This window comes from Saccopteryx bilineata, chromosome 10 (genome assembly GCF_036850765.1).
Source record: "Saccopteryx bilineata isolate mSacBil1 chromosome 10, mSacBil1_pri_phased_curated, whole genome shotgun sequence".
Taxonomy (NCBI): Eukaryota; Metazoa; Chordata; class Mammalia; order Chiroptera; family Emballonuridae; genus Saccopteryx; species Saccopteryx bilineata.
The window spans coordinates 24,537,308-24,553,002 of NC_089499.1; the positions used below are offsets into that span (position 1 = coordinate 24,537,308).

A 15,695-nucleotide genomic window follows, 5' to 3' on the forward strand; every position below is an offset into this window, starting at 1 on the left:
CAGCTCGGAAAGTTTTTTCCTTTAAATTTAGAGATTTAAAATTTAAGCAATAAAATATCCCTATGTCTTCAAAACTAAACGAACGAATTTGAACTCCTCCACCTGGAGCCTGTCTTAAAGAAGGTATTTAATAAATGTCTGATGAATGTGAGGATAAATAAATTCCCCATTGTTGGTCGATTTTAATAAGGAGAATAGCTCTTTGTGTCTATACGGGGACCTACTACTTTAGTTCAAGGACTGTAATAATGAACTTGATGGCAGGCTTCATAATTCAGTTTTAGCTACTACAGCATGCCGATGCTGTCCTGTTTGTATTACTGCCTTTAGTATGTTATATTGTTCTCGGGGCCCAAGTCTGCAGCAAACCCCTAAACAGGGCAGCTCTCAGGGTGGGCAAAGCCCAAAAAAGTTCTCCAAACAGAGCACAGTGTTCACATTGATTGATGCCAATGAAAAACAACAACAACAAAACGCCATTCGAAATGGCCTTGGTCAAATAAAGTCACTAAGCACACTTATAGTATTTAACAGAAGTTCTAAAATTAAGTACAGACATCCATCTTCACGATTGCAAAACTTTTTGTGCCTGACCACACTACTTGCCGTCTGCCAGGAAAACAACTGTCCAGCAGCCGCACACTGTCATGGGGATGAGGGCTCCCTTCTTCAGAGGCGAGGAAAACAAAGGCAGATGAGAAAATGGACAAAATTAGCCCTAAGGGACTGAGGGGGCTGGTGCAGTTTAAACTCTTAAAGGCTGCTTTAAATAGTAGGCTACCAACGTGACCTTGAGCAAGCATTTCCTCTGCGCCCTAGCGGAGAAGGCACGCCATCATGGCTGCACCCGGCCTCCCCCCCGGGGGCTCTACATGTGGGCTGGACAGTGGCTCCCAAATGCTGGCTTATGGATGGGAAGTTTCCACCCATCAGTGGCGAAGCAGAGAGAACAAGGACAAAGCACCAGTTGGGAGCGTGCCCATGGGTGGGTCCTGTCTGTTAACTGTCCCTTCTTAGAAAAAGACTGACTGGTGAGCTCTTCCTTTTATTATTAGTTTTCTTTTTTTACATTTTGTTGTAAAAAATGCCATCTCTTTTATGAAATGATCAAAACAATAGGGTTGTTTTTCTTTTAAGTATGCTCCCCCCTATTTTTGTTTTTAACTTTTTGCCCCATGAAACCCCAATCTAGACCATACATATCACACCACACAGCTCCAGTGGTGGCATTCAAATAATTTAATAACTGGTTCTCTGTTCTAATGACCATTTTAAGTATAAAAAAATATATACCAAAACGTAGTTTATTATCTCATGCATTTAATACTTAAATAAGAATAATAAAAGAGGTACACAAAACTAGATAATAAGAGTTTTAAAATATTAATAAAAAATATTAAATAATACCTGACAAAAAAAACCAAACTGTTATTTAAGGTATTTCCATATTGCTTCTTGATTGGCATCCTCACTTGCAATTTTCTTTTTTATCCTATGGACAGAATGAACATGACTTACGGGTGCTTAGAATCCGCTGTTGTGCTGATGATAAAGGTTAAAAAAGAGTAAGGAGTGTAAATTTGTTATTTCCACACTGGGTGGCTGCTCAGGCGCCCACCTTAGACAGGACCCTGATCACAAACGCCATTCACTGAACTCAACAAAAAATTAGGTATCCGTTCTGCCGAACCAGTGCGAACCAGCTGAATCCCACCACTGTACAGCTCCCTGCCTCCTGTTTGGAAGTGGTGGAAGCAATGGGTGTTTTCCAACAGGCATAGCGTTTCCGCCCTCGCCCTAGCAAAGACAGGCTGTGTTACCTTGTCCCAAGTTTCCTAACTTCTCTGAACCTCAGTTTCCTCCTTTATAAAATGGCGGATTATAAAGCCTATCCACCCTACCCCTGCAGGGCTGCTGTTAGAATTAAATAAAATATGGGTAGAAAATGCCCAAAAGCCTGGGTTAGAGTAGGTATCCAGCACGGGCAGTGTTTCCTCCCCACCAGACTTGCAAACACAAGGGACTCCCAGGCCACATGAGCTATCGCTAATAAGAAATCAGTTCAGTGGTTGGGTTCCCTGTTGTAGTGTTTACACTTGGCATAGCATGGGTTCCAATTGGAGGATTTTCTTTCATTTTGCAGATTTGCTGAGGCCCAGACACGTTAATGGGCCCAGGCCAGAGTGGAAGAAATGGCCCTAGAATCCAGTGTTCGGTTTCTGACCTAAAATGCTTTCCCCTATCACTCACACAGCTAGTTCCTTCTCAGCCAGGAGAGCTCACCTAATGCCCTATTGAATCAGGTTCCCTTAGATCGCCTGCCCGTTCTGTTCATTTCCTTCCAACTCCGAATTGTTCATCATTGGACCTCTTGCACAAGACAGTACGTTCCAGGAGGAACTTGTCCATCATGTTCGCAGTTGTATCTCCAGTACCTGGCACAGGTCCTGAAACTTAGTAGGTGCTTAGTAAACATACGCTGAAGGATGATGGAGTGGGGAGTATAGCTGTCTGGAGAGACTTACCCGTGAAACCAAGGAACAATCAAAGGCCAGCTCTGGTATCCTTGCCCTTTTACAGGGTGACCTTGCCACTTTTCCTTTTAAGCGATGCAGTCTATTTCCCTACCCACTGAATCTAGACTTGACCGCACAATTGGTTTGGCCAATAGGATATGAGCAAACGTGATGCAAGCAGGGCTTTGCATATTGGTGGCGTCTTCTCATACTGACAGGAACCCATCTGTCACCATGTGAACAGGTCCACGCTCGACTAGTGGATGAGGAACAACAACTTGGGAAGAAGATACAGTCTTCCTGCCAAAGCCCCAGTCAGGTGAATGAGGTCATCCCAGATCGCCTGGCCCAAGCCAAACCAGCCAGACACAAAGACATACACAGAATTATAACAAATGATAAATGTCTATTATTTTAAGCCAACAAGCATGTGGGTTATTTGTTAAGCAGGAAAAACTAATTTATACAGCAGCTCATAGAATACACGCCTGAAACCACTCCAAAGTAAGATGCCAGATGCTTTCGCAAGTAGCTCACTTATAAAAAAAAAACTTAATTTCTCTGACCATGGGAGATAAGAAAGCAGGAACTGAGTGAGAACACAGAGGTAAAGGGGAGAGTGGTCTTGAAGTCCCTGCCATGGAGCCCTGGGCAAATAGACATCAACTCTTGTTAGGCAACCCTTCCTAACAAGTGGGGAGAAGGGGCAGCGGTCCCAAGCCTGTGGTCCACCAGAACCAGCTGGCCCGCCACCTTTGGCATGAGTGCTTTGGACTTTCAGTTCTGAGTTTTAGAAAATCATAAAAGATGTCAGACCACCATATATACTTCAGCAGAGGCCAGGAAACGAGGCTCAGGGGCCAAAAGTAACCTACTGCTTGCATTTATAAATAAAGTTTTATTGGAACATACCCATGCCCATTCTTTTACATCTTGTCTATGGCTCCTTTCAGGCTGAAGGGGCAAGGTTGAGTAGTTGCAGCAGAGATTATGTGACCTTCACAGCCCAAAACAGTTATTTGGCTCTTTATAGAAACAATTTGCCAACCCTTTTATTAGGGTAATGAGGGGAGGTTCCCATAGGATGGTTGGTTTTAAGCTGAGTCTTGAAGGAAAGAGGCGGTGTTCAGTTTGGTACTAAGGAGACAGGAATTGCTAAAAGAACATTACAACAAAGAATACTAAGATTATAACGAATGTTACATCGCTTTGTGCAAAAGTCATTATGAGTTAATGATAATACAAACAATCACTAAGCACATATACCGTGTAGTATGTGCCAGGCCTTACTCTATATGCTTTATAGGAACTCATTTTTTCTCCTCAATAACATTATAAGGTAGGTGTATCATTATCTCCATTTTCCCAAATGAGAAAAGAGAGACACTGAGAATTAAAAATGCTTCTCCAATGCCACAAAGCTAGCAAGTGCCTAGCTAGGATTCAGACCCTGGTCTTCTCACTTCAGACTCCATGTTCTTTGAAAGCTACAAAAGTGGAAAAGCAAAATATGATGAAGGCCAAAATTGTGCATACATTCTAGCTGTAAGCAATGAAACTGCTTTTTACATGAAAATCAACTTTATTACTTAATACCGCTCATATCCTATTGGCCAAACCAATCAAACCTTGCTGGCTAACCACATCACATGTTCACTTTATGTGCTTTTTGTCCTCTGCAAAAAATGGTCATTGCTCAGCTGGAAATCCTCTAAACGGGGCATCACTATGGTGCATCCAGTGGTTATGTTGCCAGGGTGATGCTGTGTCAACACAGCAGACACTGGCCATTCTGGTAGGGGGACCACAACCTATAAGCCTATGGCTGAGACTGCTATATGGTTCCTAAAAAGACAGAAGGTTCTTTTCCCCAAACAATAAAAAACAAAAAACAACAACAACAAAACATCTTGGTAATGACAGGCCACTTCTAAGAAGGCCATTACTTTTTTCTTTTCTTCTTCTTTTCCAAGGGAGAGGAGGGGAGACAAACTCCTGTATGTGCCCAGACCAGAATCCACCAGGCAACCCATCTAGGGCCGATGCTTTGCCCATCTGGGACCAAGCTCACAATCAAGCTATTTTTAGCGCCTGGGGTCAATGAGCTCCAACCAATTGAGCCATGGCTGCAGGAGGAAAAGAAAGAAAGAGAGAGAGAGAGAGAGAGAGAGAGAAGGGGACAGAGTAGAGAAGCAGATGGTCACTTCTCCTGTATGCCCTGATTGGGAATTGAACCCAGGACATCCACATATCAGGCTGACATTCTATCAGGCTGAGCCAACCGGCCAGAAAAGGCCATTAATTCTTTTTTTTGACAGAGAGAGAGAGTCGGAGAGAGGGTCAGATAGGGACAGACAGACAGGAAGGGAGAGAGATGAGAAGCATCAATTGTTCATTGCAGCACCTTAGTTGTTCAGTGACTGCTTTCTCATATGTGCCTTGACTGGGGGGCTACAGCAGACTGAGTGACCCCTTTCCCAAGCCAGTGATCTTGGGCTCAAGCCAACAACCTTTAGGCTCAAGCCAGTGACCATGCGGTTATGTCTATGATCCCATGCTCAAGCCAGTGACCCTGTGCTCAAGCTGGTGAACCCGTGCTCAAGCCAGATGAGCCTGTGCTCAAGCAAGTGACCTTGGGGTTTTGAATCTGGGTCCTCCGTGTCCCAGTCCGATGTTCTATCCACTGTGCCACAACCTGGTCAGGCATGCCATTAATTCTTAAAATTATCAACTGGGTTCTCTTTGGGAGTCCTACTTTAGAGCAGAGCCTCTCAGCCCAGAGTAGTGATCTCTGCTCTCCAACCAAAGGGTGGGCCCCAGCGTTTATAGGTTAACCAGGGGCCCAGGTGCTGGTAGACCAAAATGGTATCAAGCATGGGACCCATTGTGAACAACCAAATTAAATATAGGCAGAATAAATAGAAACAAAAAATTACATAGAAGAAAAATTAGATACTAAGCTCATGGACCTTGGCCATAGAGAACAATTTATGAATTTGACCCCAAAGGCAAGGGAAGTAAAGGCAAAAATAAATGAATGGGACTACATCAAACGAAAAAGCTTCTACACAGCAAAAGAAGCCGACAACAAAACAAAAAGGCAACCCAGCAAATGGGAGATGATTATTTGCAAACAACAGCTCCAACAAGGGGTTGCTACTCCAAATATATAAAGAAGTCATATAACTTAACACCTAACAAACAAATAATGCAATTAAAAAATGGGCAGAGGACCTAAACAGACTCTTTTCCCAGGAAGACATACAGATGGCCAACAGATATATGAATAAGATGCCCAATTTCACTAGCTATTAGGGGACTGTAATGAAAAGAACAATGAAATACCACCTCACACCTGTTACAATGGCTGTTATCAACAAGTAACAAGTGTGGGAGAGGTTGTGGAGAAAAAGGAACTCTCATTCACTGCTGGTGAGAATGTAGACTGGTAGAGCCACTATGGAAAACAGTATGGTGCTTCCTCAAAAAAATTAAGAATTACCATATGACCCAGAAATCCCTCTCCTGGATAACTACACAAAAAAGTTTAAAACATTTATTTACAAAGACATATACACTCTCATGTTCATGCGGCACTATTCGCGGTGGCCAAGACACAGAAACAACCAAAGTGTTCTTTGATAGATGATTAGATAAAGATGTGGTACATATATACTGTGCAATACTACTCAGCCATAAGAAAAGATGAAATACTGGCATTTGCAACAACATGGACCTTGAGAATATTATGCTAAGTGAAATCAGTCAGTGAGAAAAAGCTACGAAACTATGCTTTCACTCATATGTGAGATATGCAACACAAACTCATAGACACAGACAACAGTTTGGTGCTTACCAGAGGACAAAAAGGTGGGAGAATGAAGGGGGGAGGGGTCAGAAGGGGGCCAACTATATGGCGACAGAAGGTGGGTGACTTTGGGTGGCGCAATATTACCCAAGAAATTTAGTGGGTTTTTTTGTTGTTTTTTCTATCTTATTTATTATTATTATTTTTTTAATTTTCTGAAGCTGGAAACGGGGAGAGACAGTCAGACAGACTCCCGCATGCGCCCGACCGGGATCCACCCGGCACGCCCACCAGGGGCGATGCTCTGCCCACCAGGGGGCGATGCTCTGCCCCTCCGGGCTGTCGCTCTGTTGCGACCAGAGCCACTCTAGCGCCTGGGGCAGAGGCCAAGGAGCCATCCCCAGCGCCCGGGCCATCTTTGCTCCAATGGAGCCTTGGCTGTGGGAGGGGAAGAGAGAGACAGAGAGGAAGGAAGGGGGGGGGGGTGGAGAAGCAAATGGGCACTTTTCCTATGTGCCCTGGCCGGGAATTGAACCTGGGTCCCCCGCACGCCAGGCCGACGCTCTACCGCTGAGCCAACCGGCCAGGGCCAAGAAATTTAGTTTTAAAAAAGGTTAAAAACCAGGTTAAAACCAGTGTGCAAGGTAAAATTCTATTTTTGAAAAAACAACAAAAATAGCAATATCATATATGCATAGAAAAATAGGGTCAGTTAAGGGGTTTTCTCCCAGGGTAGAACTATGCTTGTTTTAATCTTGTATTTTTTTATACAACAAATTCTGCCTTATATTGGTAGTTTTTTTAAAATGATATTATTTTTTTTTCTTTGGGTATTATATTATACTTATGCATTCTCATGTTTTTCAATTCTGTGAATTTTGTCACGGCATTTCCCCAGCAGGCATAAATGCAGACCAGTCTTTACCAAAGGGCAAAAACAGTCCATGTTTTCAGAGACTCACCCGCAGGACAAAAATCCTCAAACTGAACGACTAACCGGCTGACGAGCTCATCTGACCTTACTGGGCTTATAGCTCTGTTAAAAAGATTTATTGTAACATGACTTGGAACAGCATAACCAAGTTTATCCAAGTTGCTTGTGCTGATACGGGTTTTGTTTTTGTTGGGGTTTTTCCTAAAAAGAGACAAACTCCTAAATTAAAACAAGAGATTCAGGGAATTAGCTGAGGGCTGATTAAAAACAGTTTGTACCATGCGGATTGCGAAACAGTTTAATATGTAGGGCCTAGAATCTGGCACAAGAAGAGACATACTGGGTAATTTTTTTCCCAGGGTATAACGACACAGGTAAGCTGAGGTATAACAAACCTTATCAAGATTTCTAACCATGAGCCTGACCAGGCGGTGGTGCAGTGGATAGAGCGTCGGACTGGGATGTGGTGGTCCCAGGTTCGAGACCCCGAGGTTGCCAGCTTGAGCGTGGGCTCATCAGGTTTGAGCAAAAGCTCACCACCTTGAGCCCAAGGTCGCTGGCTCGAGCAAGGGGTCACTTAGTCTGATGTAGCCCCCTCCGTCAAGGCACATATGAGAAATCAATCAATGAACAGCTAAGGAGCTACAGCAAAGAATTGATGTTTCTAATCTCTCTCCCTCCCTGTCTGTCCCTATCTGTCCCTCTCTCTGACTCTGTCTCTGCCACAAAAGCAAACAGAAAAAAAGATTTCCAACCATGAGATGACTTACAAGTTTTTGAAACAAAGGAATGTCTTTTCATTTAACTTTCAAATTACTATTAGAAAATTATTTTTATATTGCACAACCAATTATTTATATATTGGACAAAGGAAGAAGGTATTCTGAAGCCTTCCCAAATCTCAGGATAAACTTAGATTCAGCTAGAGTTTACAAATAATAAAGCAATAACGAGACATACACGTGACATTTATGTGTTTGTTCAACCTCCATCTTTAAGCACCCACTACTTGGCCAACTGTGTGTGAGATGCTGGGCAGGAGAGCTGCAGCCCTGTCCCCTGTCTGTTCGGAGGCAGTCAGACATGCAGGGTGGCACAGTGCATGTAAAAATAACCCCGATTTTCCTTCCCCTGTATCCTCACCTCTTTGTGACTTTGCAGCTCCTCTGATTAAGCTTATGTTCCTACCTCCCGAGTATGAACTGGTCTGGACTTATGACTCGCTTTGGCCAACATGATGTGTCAGAAGGGACAGCGTGCCACTTCTGAGCCTGGGCCTTCTTGGAAATGTGTGCTCTCGTTCTCTCCTCTGGAATCCTGCCTATGCGGATAGCCAGGGCCAGCTCAGTGGGAATGCGAGACCACATGGAGGAGAGCTGAGTGTCTGGAACCCAGCCAACAGGCAGTGCCCCCAGAAGCAGAGCCAACCAGCTAATCTGCAGCTGACCAGAGATACACAATGGAGCACAGCTATGCCCAGAAGAAGCACTCAGAGGAGCCGGGCCTCAAGGGCTGACTCAGAGAACCGCAGGCTAAATATTGAATAAAAAGTTATTGTTTTAAGCCACTCAGTTTTAGGATGGTTTGTTACACAATAGTGTTTAACCAATACACACAGTAACAACAAGTGCTTACTCTGATAAACCAATACAAAATGCCATACAGCAGTGGAGGGGAGCACCTGTAATATTATTCCAACATGTTTACGATCACCAATGAATCATGCAATTTAGGTTAAATAAACAGACCTGAACACCCATCGGAGAGAACATAAAGAAGTTATATATCCAGGGAAGGGCTGGCTCAAGACAGCCATAGTTCCTTTGAAAAACTGTCTATGGATGAGTTGGATTTGCCTGTGAAGTCATTCTTTCTTTCTTTCCTCTCTTTAAAAAAAAAAAAAAAACCTCTGTCCTTCAATTATGTTTGTTAGACTTGATAACAATTGTCTGGTTTGATTCAAAGCAGCCATATCCTCTCTGACACATGTTCAGCCTCCACTACTCCGTAAGCTGGAATTTTAAATCCGGTCCCCCTGAATTTATGACACACACGGTAGCAAGTCCCTACAGGCTGAAAATCAAACTGTAATTCAAAGGCTACAGTAGGGCTGAGGAAACAGCCAGAAGATAAATCCCAATTTCAACCTTGGATTCTCTGCAAGTTGATTCAGTGGCTTGTCAGTCATATTTAAAAATAAAATAAAACTACAGAGATGAAAAAAAAAGCACGGTGATGCTTTTCAGAACCCCTTCCAAAGGCTCTTGTTACCTGCGCAGGACTGTTGCGTGTTATTTTAAAGAACCTAGAACATTTGGCCCTCATCCATCATTTGCAGAAGTTTCCGAATTTTTTTAACTAATGAGATATAAGAATGAAATGAAACCATGAGCTGCAAGCGAGGCTGCCGCAGTGATTGAAGGTGGCGTGACAAGTGTCAAAGCAGCCCACTGCCGGCGCTGGGGGTGGGGTGGGGGGTTCCTTTCGCAGAGAACGTGGAGAATGAGAGCGCGCCAGGCTTAGCAGCGCGGGTACTCACCTTACAGCCCTCACAGGCGCTGACCCCATAGTGGTACCCTGATGATTTGTCCTGGCAGACGAAGCAGGGTTTGTACACGCGAGGGGGAGGAAGTGGAGACGGAGGGCTCGGGACGAGTTCCTCAGAGCTGGTGCTCTGCGTTTCAATCGCTAGGATGAAGATGGGGGGGGGGGGGGGAGAAAAAGAGAAAATGGATTTTAGTTCATTTCAGATGCACCGGTGAATTCATGGGTCTTTGCTTCAAGTTCATTCAGCAATACACTAGCAAAGATAGACCCACACCGCCGGTCATCACTGTAGGGACAGCAGTGAGGATACTGATGTTGACGGGGTGCCTGACAGTTTACAAAGCAATCCTGTATGTCGCTCTCACTGCGAAGGAGATGATCTGATCACCATTTTAGCCTCAAGAGACACAGAAAGTCAGAGGCGTGCAGTGACTTGTCCAAGATCAACAGGGCAACAGTTCAGCCAAGAAGCAGTCGAATCATTATTCTGCGAATCCCAGGCTCTTTCTACTCTTCTGTTTCCCCTAGCTTCTGATTCAGTTAGTCTCGGAAATAACTTGTTTGACCCTGTTGTTGCTCATTTAACCAAAAGCAAATTTCCTGAGGACAAATGAAGAAGATTCTCAAAGTTGTCAGTCACCAAATATAAGGGGAAGGTGACTGACAACATACTAATAATAATGTTGACAAGGCCTTTGCTGCTCAAAGACTGCTCCCTGGACTCGCAACATCAGCATCACCTCAGGACTTCTTAGGAAACACAATATCAGGCCCCAGCTCAAGCCTAGGAATCAGAACCTGCATTTTAACAAAACCCCCAGGAGACCAAATGGACAATTAATGTCGAGAATCACTGCTTTATACGAATGATGTCACAAAGGCATGTTGCTCTTTATTCTATATTTAAAAATACATAATTCCCCCAGTTCATTGTTCAACCACCTAAATTCCATGGGAAACAGGAATGCACAGAACTTAAGATACAAGTATTTTCCAATCCCTACTCTCCAGATTTTATGTACAGAGTCAAAGCAAGGCCTGGCCCTATTCCTATCACAGGTAAAAGTGCTCATAAAGTATGAGGGATATGGGGAAAGGAGTGATTGAACGTGATCAAATAATGCACCAGAATCATCTAATTTCCAAATCACTTGACAACACACAGATTTCTCTGGGTGTAAAATTTCCACTTGTTCCACTGCCCACAGCTTCCCAGATTAGATATTCTGCTGACTGAATTGTCTCATAGCCAAACTTTTAGCAAGTCAAGACAACTCATCCACTAGACCCACTGTTAATCCTCATCTTCCACACCAGGTTAGGAGTCAACCTCAAATACTGCAATAGCCTCTTCACTGGACCTACTTCTCAATGCCGGAATTCATTCTTCAAACAAACAGGAAGATAACTGTTCAAACAGTTCAAATCAATCCCTCTTATTTACCTGTCTAAAGTTCTCCGTGATATGGCCCACTAGCAAAATCACTGATTTCTTCTAATTTATTGACTTCTAAACACATGGCTTCTATTCTAGCTCTTGAATAGGCCAAGCTCTTATACCAACTTAAGGCAATCACACACTAACCATTTCACTTACCTGGAAATTCTCAGACCTTTGTGTCTCTCGTCACCTTCTCAAAGATGACTTCTCTAAGTGAAATGCTCTACCCCATTCCTCACTCCTGGTCACCATATCTCATTATTTTATTTTCTATAAGACTCTCTTATTCTATGTTTAGAAAGTCTGTGTATAATTTAATATTATACCTCTACCACACTCTCAAGTATGGGTTTAATAAAGCCAAAAACCTTATCTATATACATTGCTGACAATTGTGTACCAGGCCTGGAAGAGGTCCTGGCACATAGTAGATAAGTAATCAATAATCATTTGTTGAATTAATAAATTTTTTTTTCTTCATTACAAACACTAAGTGCCCCTCTAAGTCATTAAATTATAAAATTGAAAATCAAATAGCTTTCATATACTCCTTTGCTTACTTAAAAAAAGTAATTATCCTTTTGGAATAAAATCAACTATTACTATAGCATTTTTATAATTCAGAAGAATCTTGGAATGAATTGATTAGAATACGAAGTCATTAGACAACGGAGTCTAGTAGATAAACCTATTAGAGTCTTTACTGGTTAGAACGGAGGTGTCTGGAACCAAGAAAGCCACCCTTATTCCGAATAGCAATGGCACAATTATATCAAATGTTCTACAGACGGGTTGGCCTCTGAGATGTTTCTAAAGCTTATCAGATCTCTTATCAGGCTATAAATGCAAAAGCATTCCTCATACTGCTCAGCTTCACTGAAAGCAAATGAGTGATAATAACATCAAGAAGAAAACAGTACTTGTTAAAAGCACAAGATAATGTATCACTCTTTGTTAAAACCCAAGAAAACAAACACACACAGAATCACCCACAATCCTTTCACTCAGAGAGAATCACAGTTATCATCTTGACATCACCTTCCAGACCATTTTTTCTACGCATATAAATGTTTTTGGCTTGCTTGTTTACTAAAATGGAATTATACTGTAGATTCTATTTAGGACTTAGTCTGTTTAACTCTGTCAGGAGTTTATTTCCCTGTCAAAAAAAAAATTTTTTTTCCCCCACAAAACATTCCATTATGATGAAGATCTTTGCAGCTGATCTCAGCATACCTCTGACTATTTCCTTAGGATAAATTCTCAGAAGTAGAATTATTCGTTCAAAGGGTATGGTTATTCAAAAATATTTTGTTAGATGTAATGCATGTTGATAAAACCGACTTCTAGAAAGGCTGTGTTAGCCCTAGCTGGTTGGCTCAGCGGTAGAGCGTCAGCCTGGCGTGCGGGGAACCCGGGTTCGATTCCCGGCCAGGGCACATAGGAGAAGCGCCCATTTGCTTCTCCACTTACCCCTCCTTCCTTTCTGTCTCTCTCTTCCCCTCCCGCAGCCGAGGCTCCATTGGAGCAAAGATGGCCCGGGCGCTGGGGATGGCTCCTTGGCCTCTGCCCCAGGCGCTAGAGTGGCTCTGGTCGCGGCAGAGCGATGCCCGGGAGGGGCAGAGCATCGCCCCCTGGTGGGCAGAGCGTCGCCCCTGGTGGGCGTGCCGGGTGGATCCCGGTCGGGCGCATGCGGGAGTCTGACTGTCTCTCCTCGTTTCCAGCTTCAGAAAAATACAAAAAAAACCAAACAAACAAAAAAAAGAAAGGCTGTGTTAATTAACATTCCTAAAATCAATAAAGGAGTCCTTCCCTTAGAAGCCTCTCAGAACTTTTGGGTTGGTTCTCCTTGTGTGCCTCAACTTCTACCCAAGTGCTTCCACACATGCGACAGAGCCCTGTCATCGCCCCTGTGATCAATCCTGCATTGTGTGCGCCACAGAAGCAATGTGGTGGCGGGGTGTTAATATCCGACTCGCTCGTGTAGAACAGCTAATCTGGCCCGATGAGGGAAGTTGTAAATAGAATTGTTAGGGCTGAATTCAGCTGACAGAGTTATGCCCTGAATTTCAAAAGTGGGTGGTAATTTCCATAAATATGCCACTTCAAATACACATACTCAGGGGAGTCCAGAGCTTCACCCTCTCAAAGAGGGGAAACAGAACTGCAGGCAATTTAATACCCAAGAAACGGGGGGCCAAGTACACAGAAAGGGCAAGGCTTCAAAAACCCTTAAACACCTTACAAAGGTTGGAAAAAGATTTGCTCCGTGGACCAGAGGGACTTAAAACGAATGAATGAACCTCCAAGGCTTTTCCTGAACAGCTGCCCTGAATGAAAATGTTCTATTGTAAAAGCCATTGCCCGTGAGGGCTGGGCTTTTCCTAAGACTGTGGTGATTCCACCTGCCATGCTACGAGCATCCCCCTGTCTGTACAATGGATGTCCACATTGTCAATCGTTTGTTTATGCTGAGTGACTATAACATGCCAAGCACTGTGTTCTATGCCATGGCCAGAGCACGGTACAATCCTTTAGCTTTGACAAGTTGGGTCTAACACAGGGTAAACCAATGATTAGAAGGTAACAGTAGTTCCCAAACTTGGCAATATATTAGAACTACCTGGCAGGTTTTCAACCATCTTAATACAAGGTTGTATCCTGGACCTATTATGCCAGAATATCCAGAAGTGGAAGCCAAGCATGGGTGTGTTTAAAAAAAAAACAACAGGCCCTGGCCGGTTGGCTCAGCAGTAGAGCGTCAGCCTGGCGTGTGGGGGACCCGGGTTCGATTCCCGGCCAGGGCACATAGGAGAAGCGCCCATTTGCTTCTTCACCCCCACCCCCTTCCTCTCTGTCTCTCTCTTCCCCTTCCGCAGCCAGGGCTCCATTGGAGCAGAGATGGTCCGGGCGCTGGGGATGGCTCCTTGGCCTCTGCCCCAGGCGCTAGAGTGGCTCTGGTCGCGGCAGAGCGACACCCCGGAGGGGCAGAGCATCGCCCCCTGGTGGGCAGAGCATCGCCCCTGGTGGGCATGCCGGGTGGATCCCGGTCGGGCGCATGCAGGAGTCTGTCTGACTGTCTCTCCCTGTTTCCAGCTTCAGAAAAATACAAAAAAACAAACAAACAAACAAAAAAACCAAAAAACAAACTCAGGCGACTGCAAATCGCAGCAGATTGGGAACCACTGGTATTATAACAAAGAAGGTTTCAAGCTTTATTCAGCCCTGGAAAAATCAAGGGAGGCTTCCCAGAGAAGATGGACAGGGTGCGTTTTGAAGGATAAAATGATTCTTTCTATTGTGGCTTGAATTTGAATCTTATGAATGCCATAAATGAATCCTACACAAACATAAACAGAAAAGTCTCATATATGTGACAAGAAAGAATCATCTTCGGAAAAAATTTTCCACTGGTAATCAAGAATTAAATATTTGATTATATAAATTCAAATATCATCCTAAATATTGGTAATCTATGGTCCTTTATTTCCTCTGAGTGGCCTATAGCACTGAAAATAATGCAAAGCAAAAAAAAAAGAAAGGAAGGAAAGGAAGAGAGAGAGAGAGAGAGAGAAAGAAAGAAAGAAAGAAAGAAAGAAAGAAAAGAAAAGAAAAGAAAAGAAAAGAAAAGAAAAGAAAAGAAAAGAAAAGAAAAGAAAAGAAGAAAAACAGAAAAGAAAAGAAGAAAGAAAGAAAGATCGTTTTAGTGGTCTAGTCAGACTGCCAAAGATAGTCTTAAACAAACATGCCACAAGTTCTAGAATTACAGCCAGGATATGGCATCAATAGAAAAGCAGATTCCTACTTTAATACAACCTCTGGCCTATTTGATAAAGTAGCAAAATATTTTGGCAAAGTTTACTAGTGCTCCTCTTTCCCGTCGTCGTCCCCCCCCCCCGCCCCTCCCCACCACCTGTAAAGGCAGTGGGAAATAAGGGAGGCAGAGAGCCTATGGCTCCCCTTTCACTAGTCATTTTGGTATTTAAGGTAGCTACAGAGTACTCGGCCATTGATCTGTCCACTGTCATCCTGCTTAAATCAATAATCTATTAGTCCCTTTAAATTAGAGTTAGATTCATCAAATGCCCTTGAGAGGCCTCAAACATTTTGTTCCTTATTCCAGGCAAGCAACAATCGGTCTACGGAATGATAAAATTTTTGCAGGAAGACTCTGCAGACTCAGCAGACAACGTGTCCTGTATTAGCTCACTCAGCGATCTCAGGCAGGCCAAAAAGGCAGTTTTTAGACTTCCCAGGGGGAAAAGAGGCTTGTGTCATTCAATCAAACAACTGCGCTCCAGCCATCCTGATGTGATTTCAGTTTGGGGAAGCAGCCTTTGAGGAATAATTTGAAATCTGCTTTTTGCCTCCTGCTTTTATTTATTACCTTGCTTACTTATTGTCTCATTCAGTGCTCTTTGGTGATTGCATCCCCGACAAGCAGCAGCC

The 15,695-nt window shown here is 43.5% G+C and overlaps 1 protein-coding gene across 3 annotated transcripts in view; it reads right to left on the reverse strand.

Annotated features, from left to right (window-relative positions):
• RARB (retinoic acid receptor beta) overlaps positions 1-15,695 on the reverse strand; it is a 187,452-nt gene that overhangs the window by 145,877 nt on the left and 25,880 nt on the right. For all 3 annotated transcript variants that reach the window (XM_066245727.1, XM_066245725.1, XM_066245726.1), the window contains exon 2: positions 9,798-9,946. Coding sequence is in view for 2 of the 3 variants with exons in the window: in XM_066245725.1 (XP_066101822.1) it covers positions 9,798-9,946 (149 nt within the window). In the remaining variant the exon portion in view is untranslated. The remainder of the gene's footprint in view (positions 1-9,797; positions 9,947-15,695) is intronic.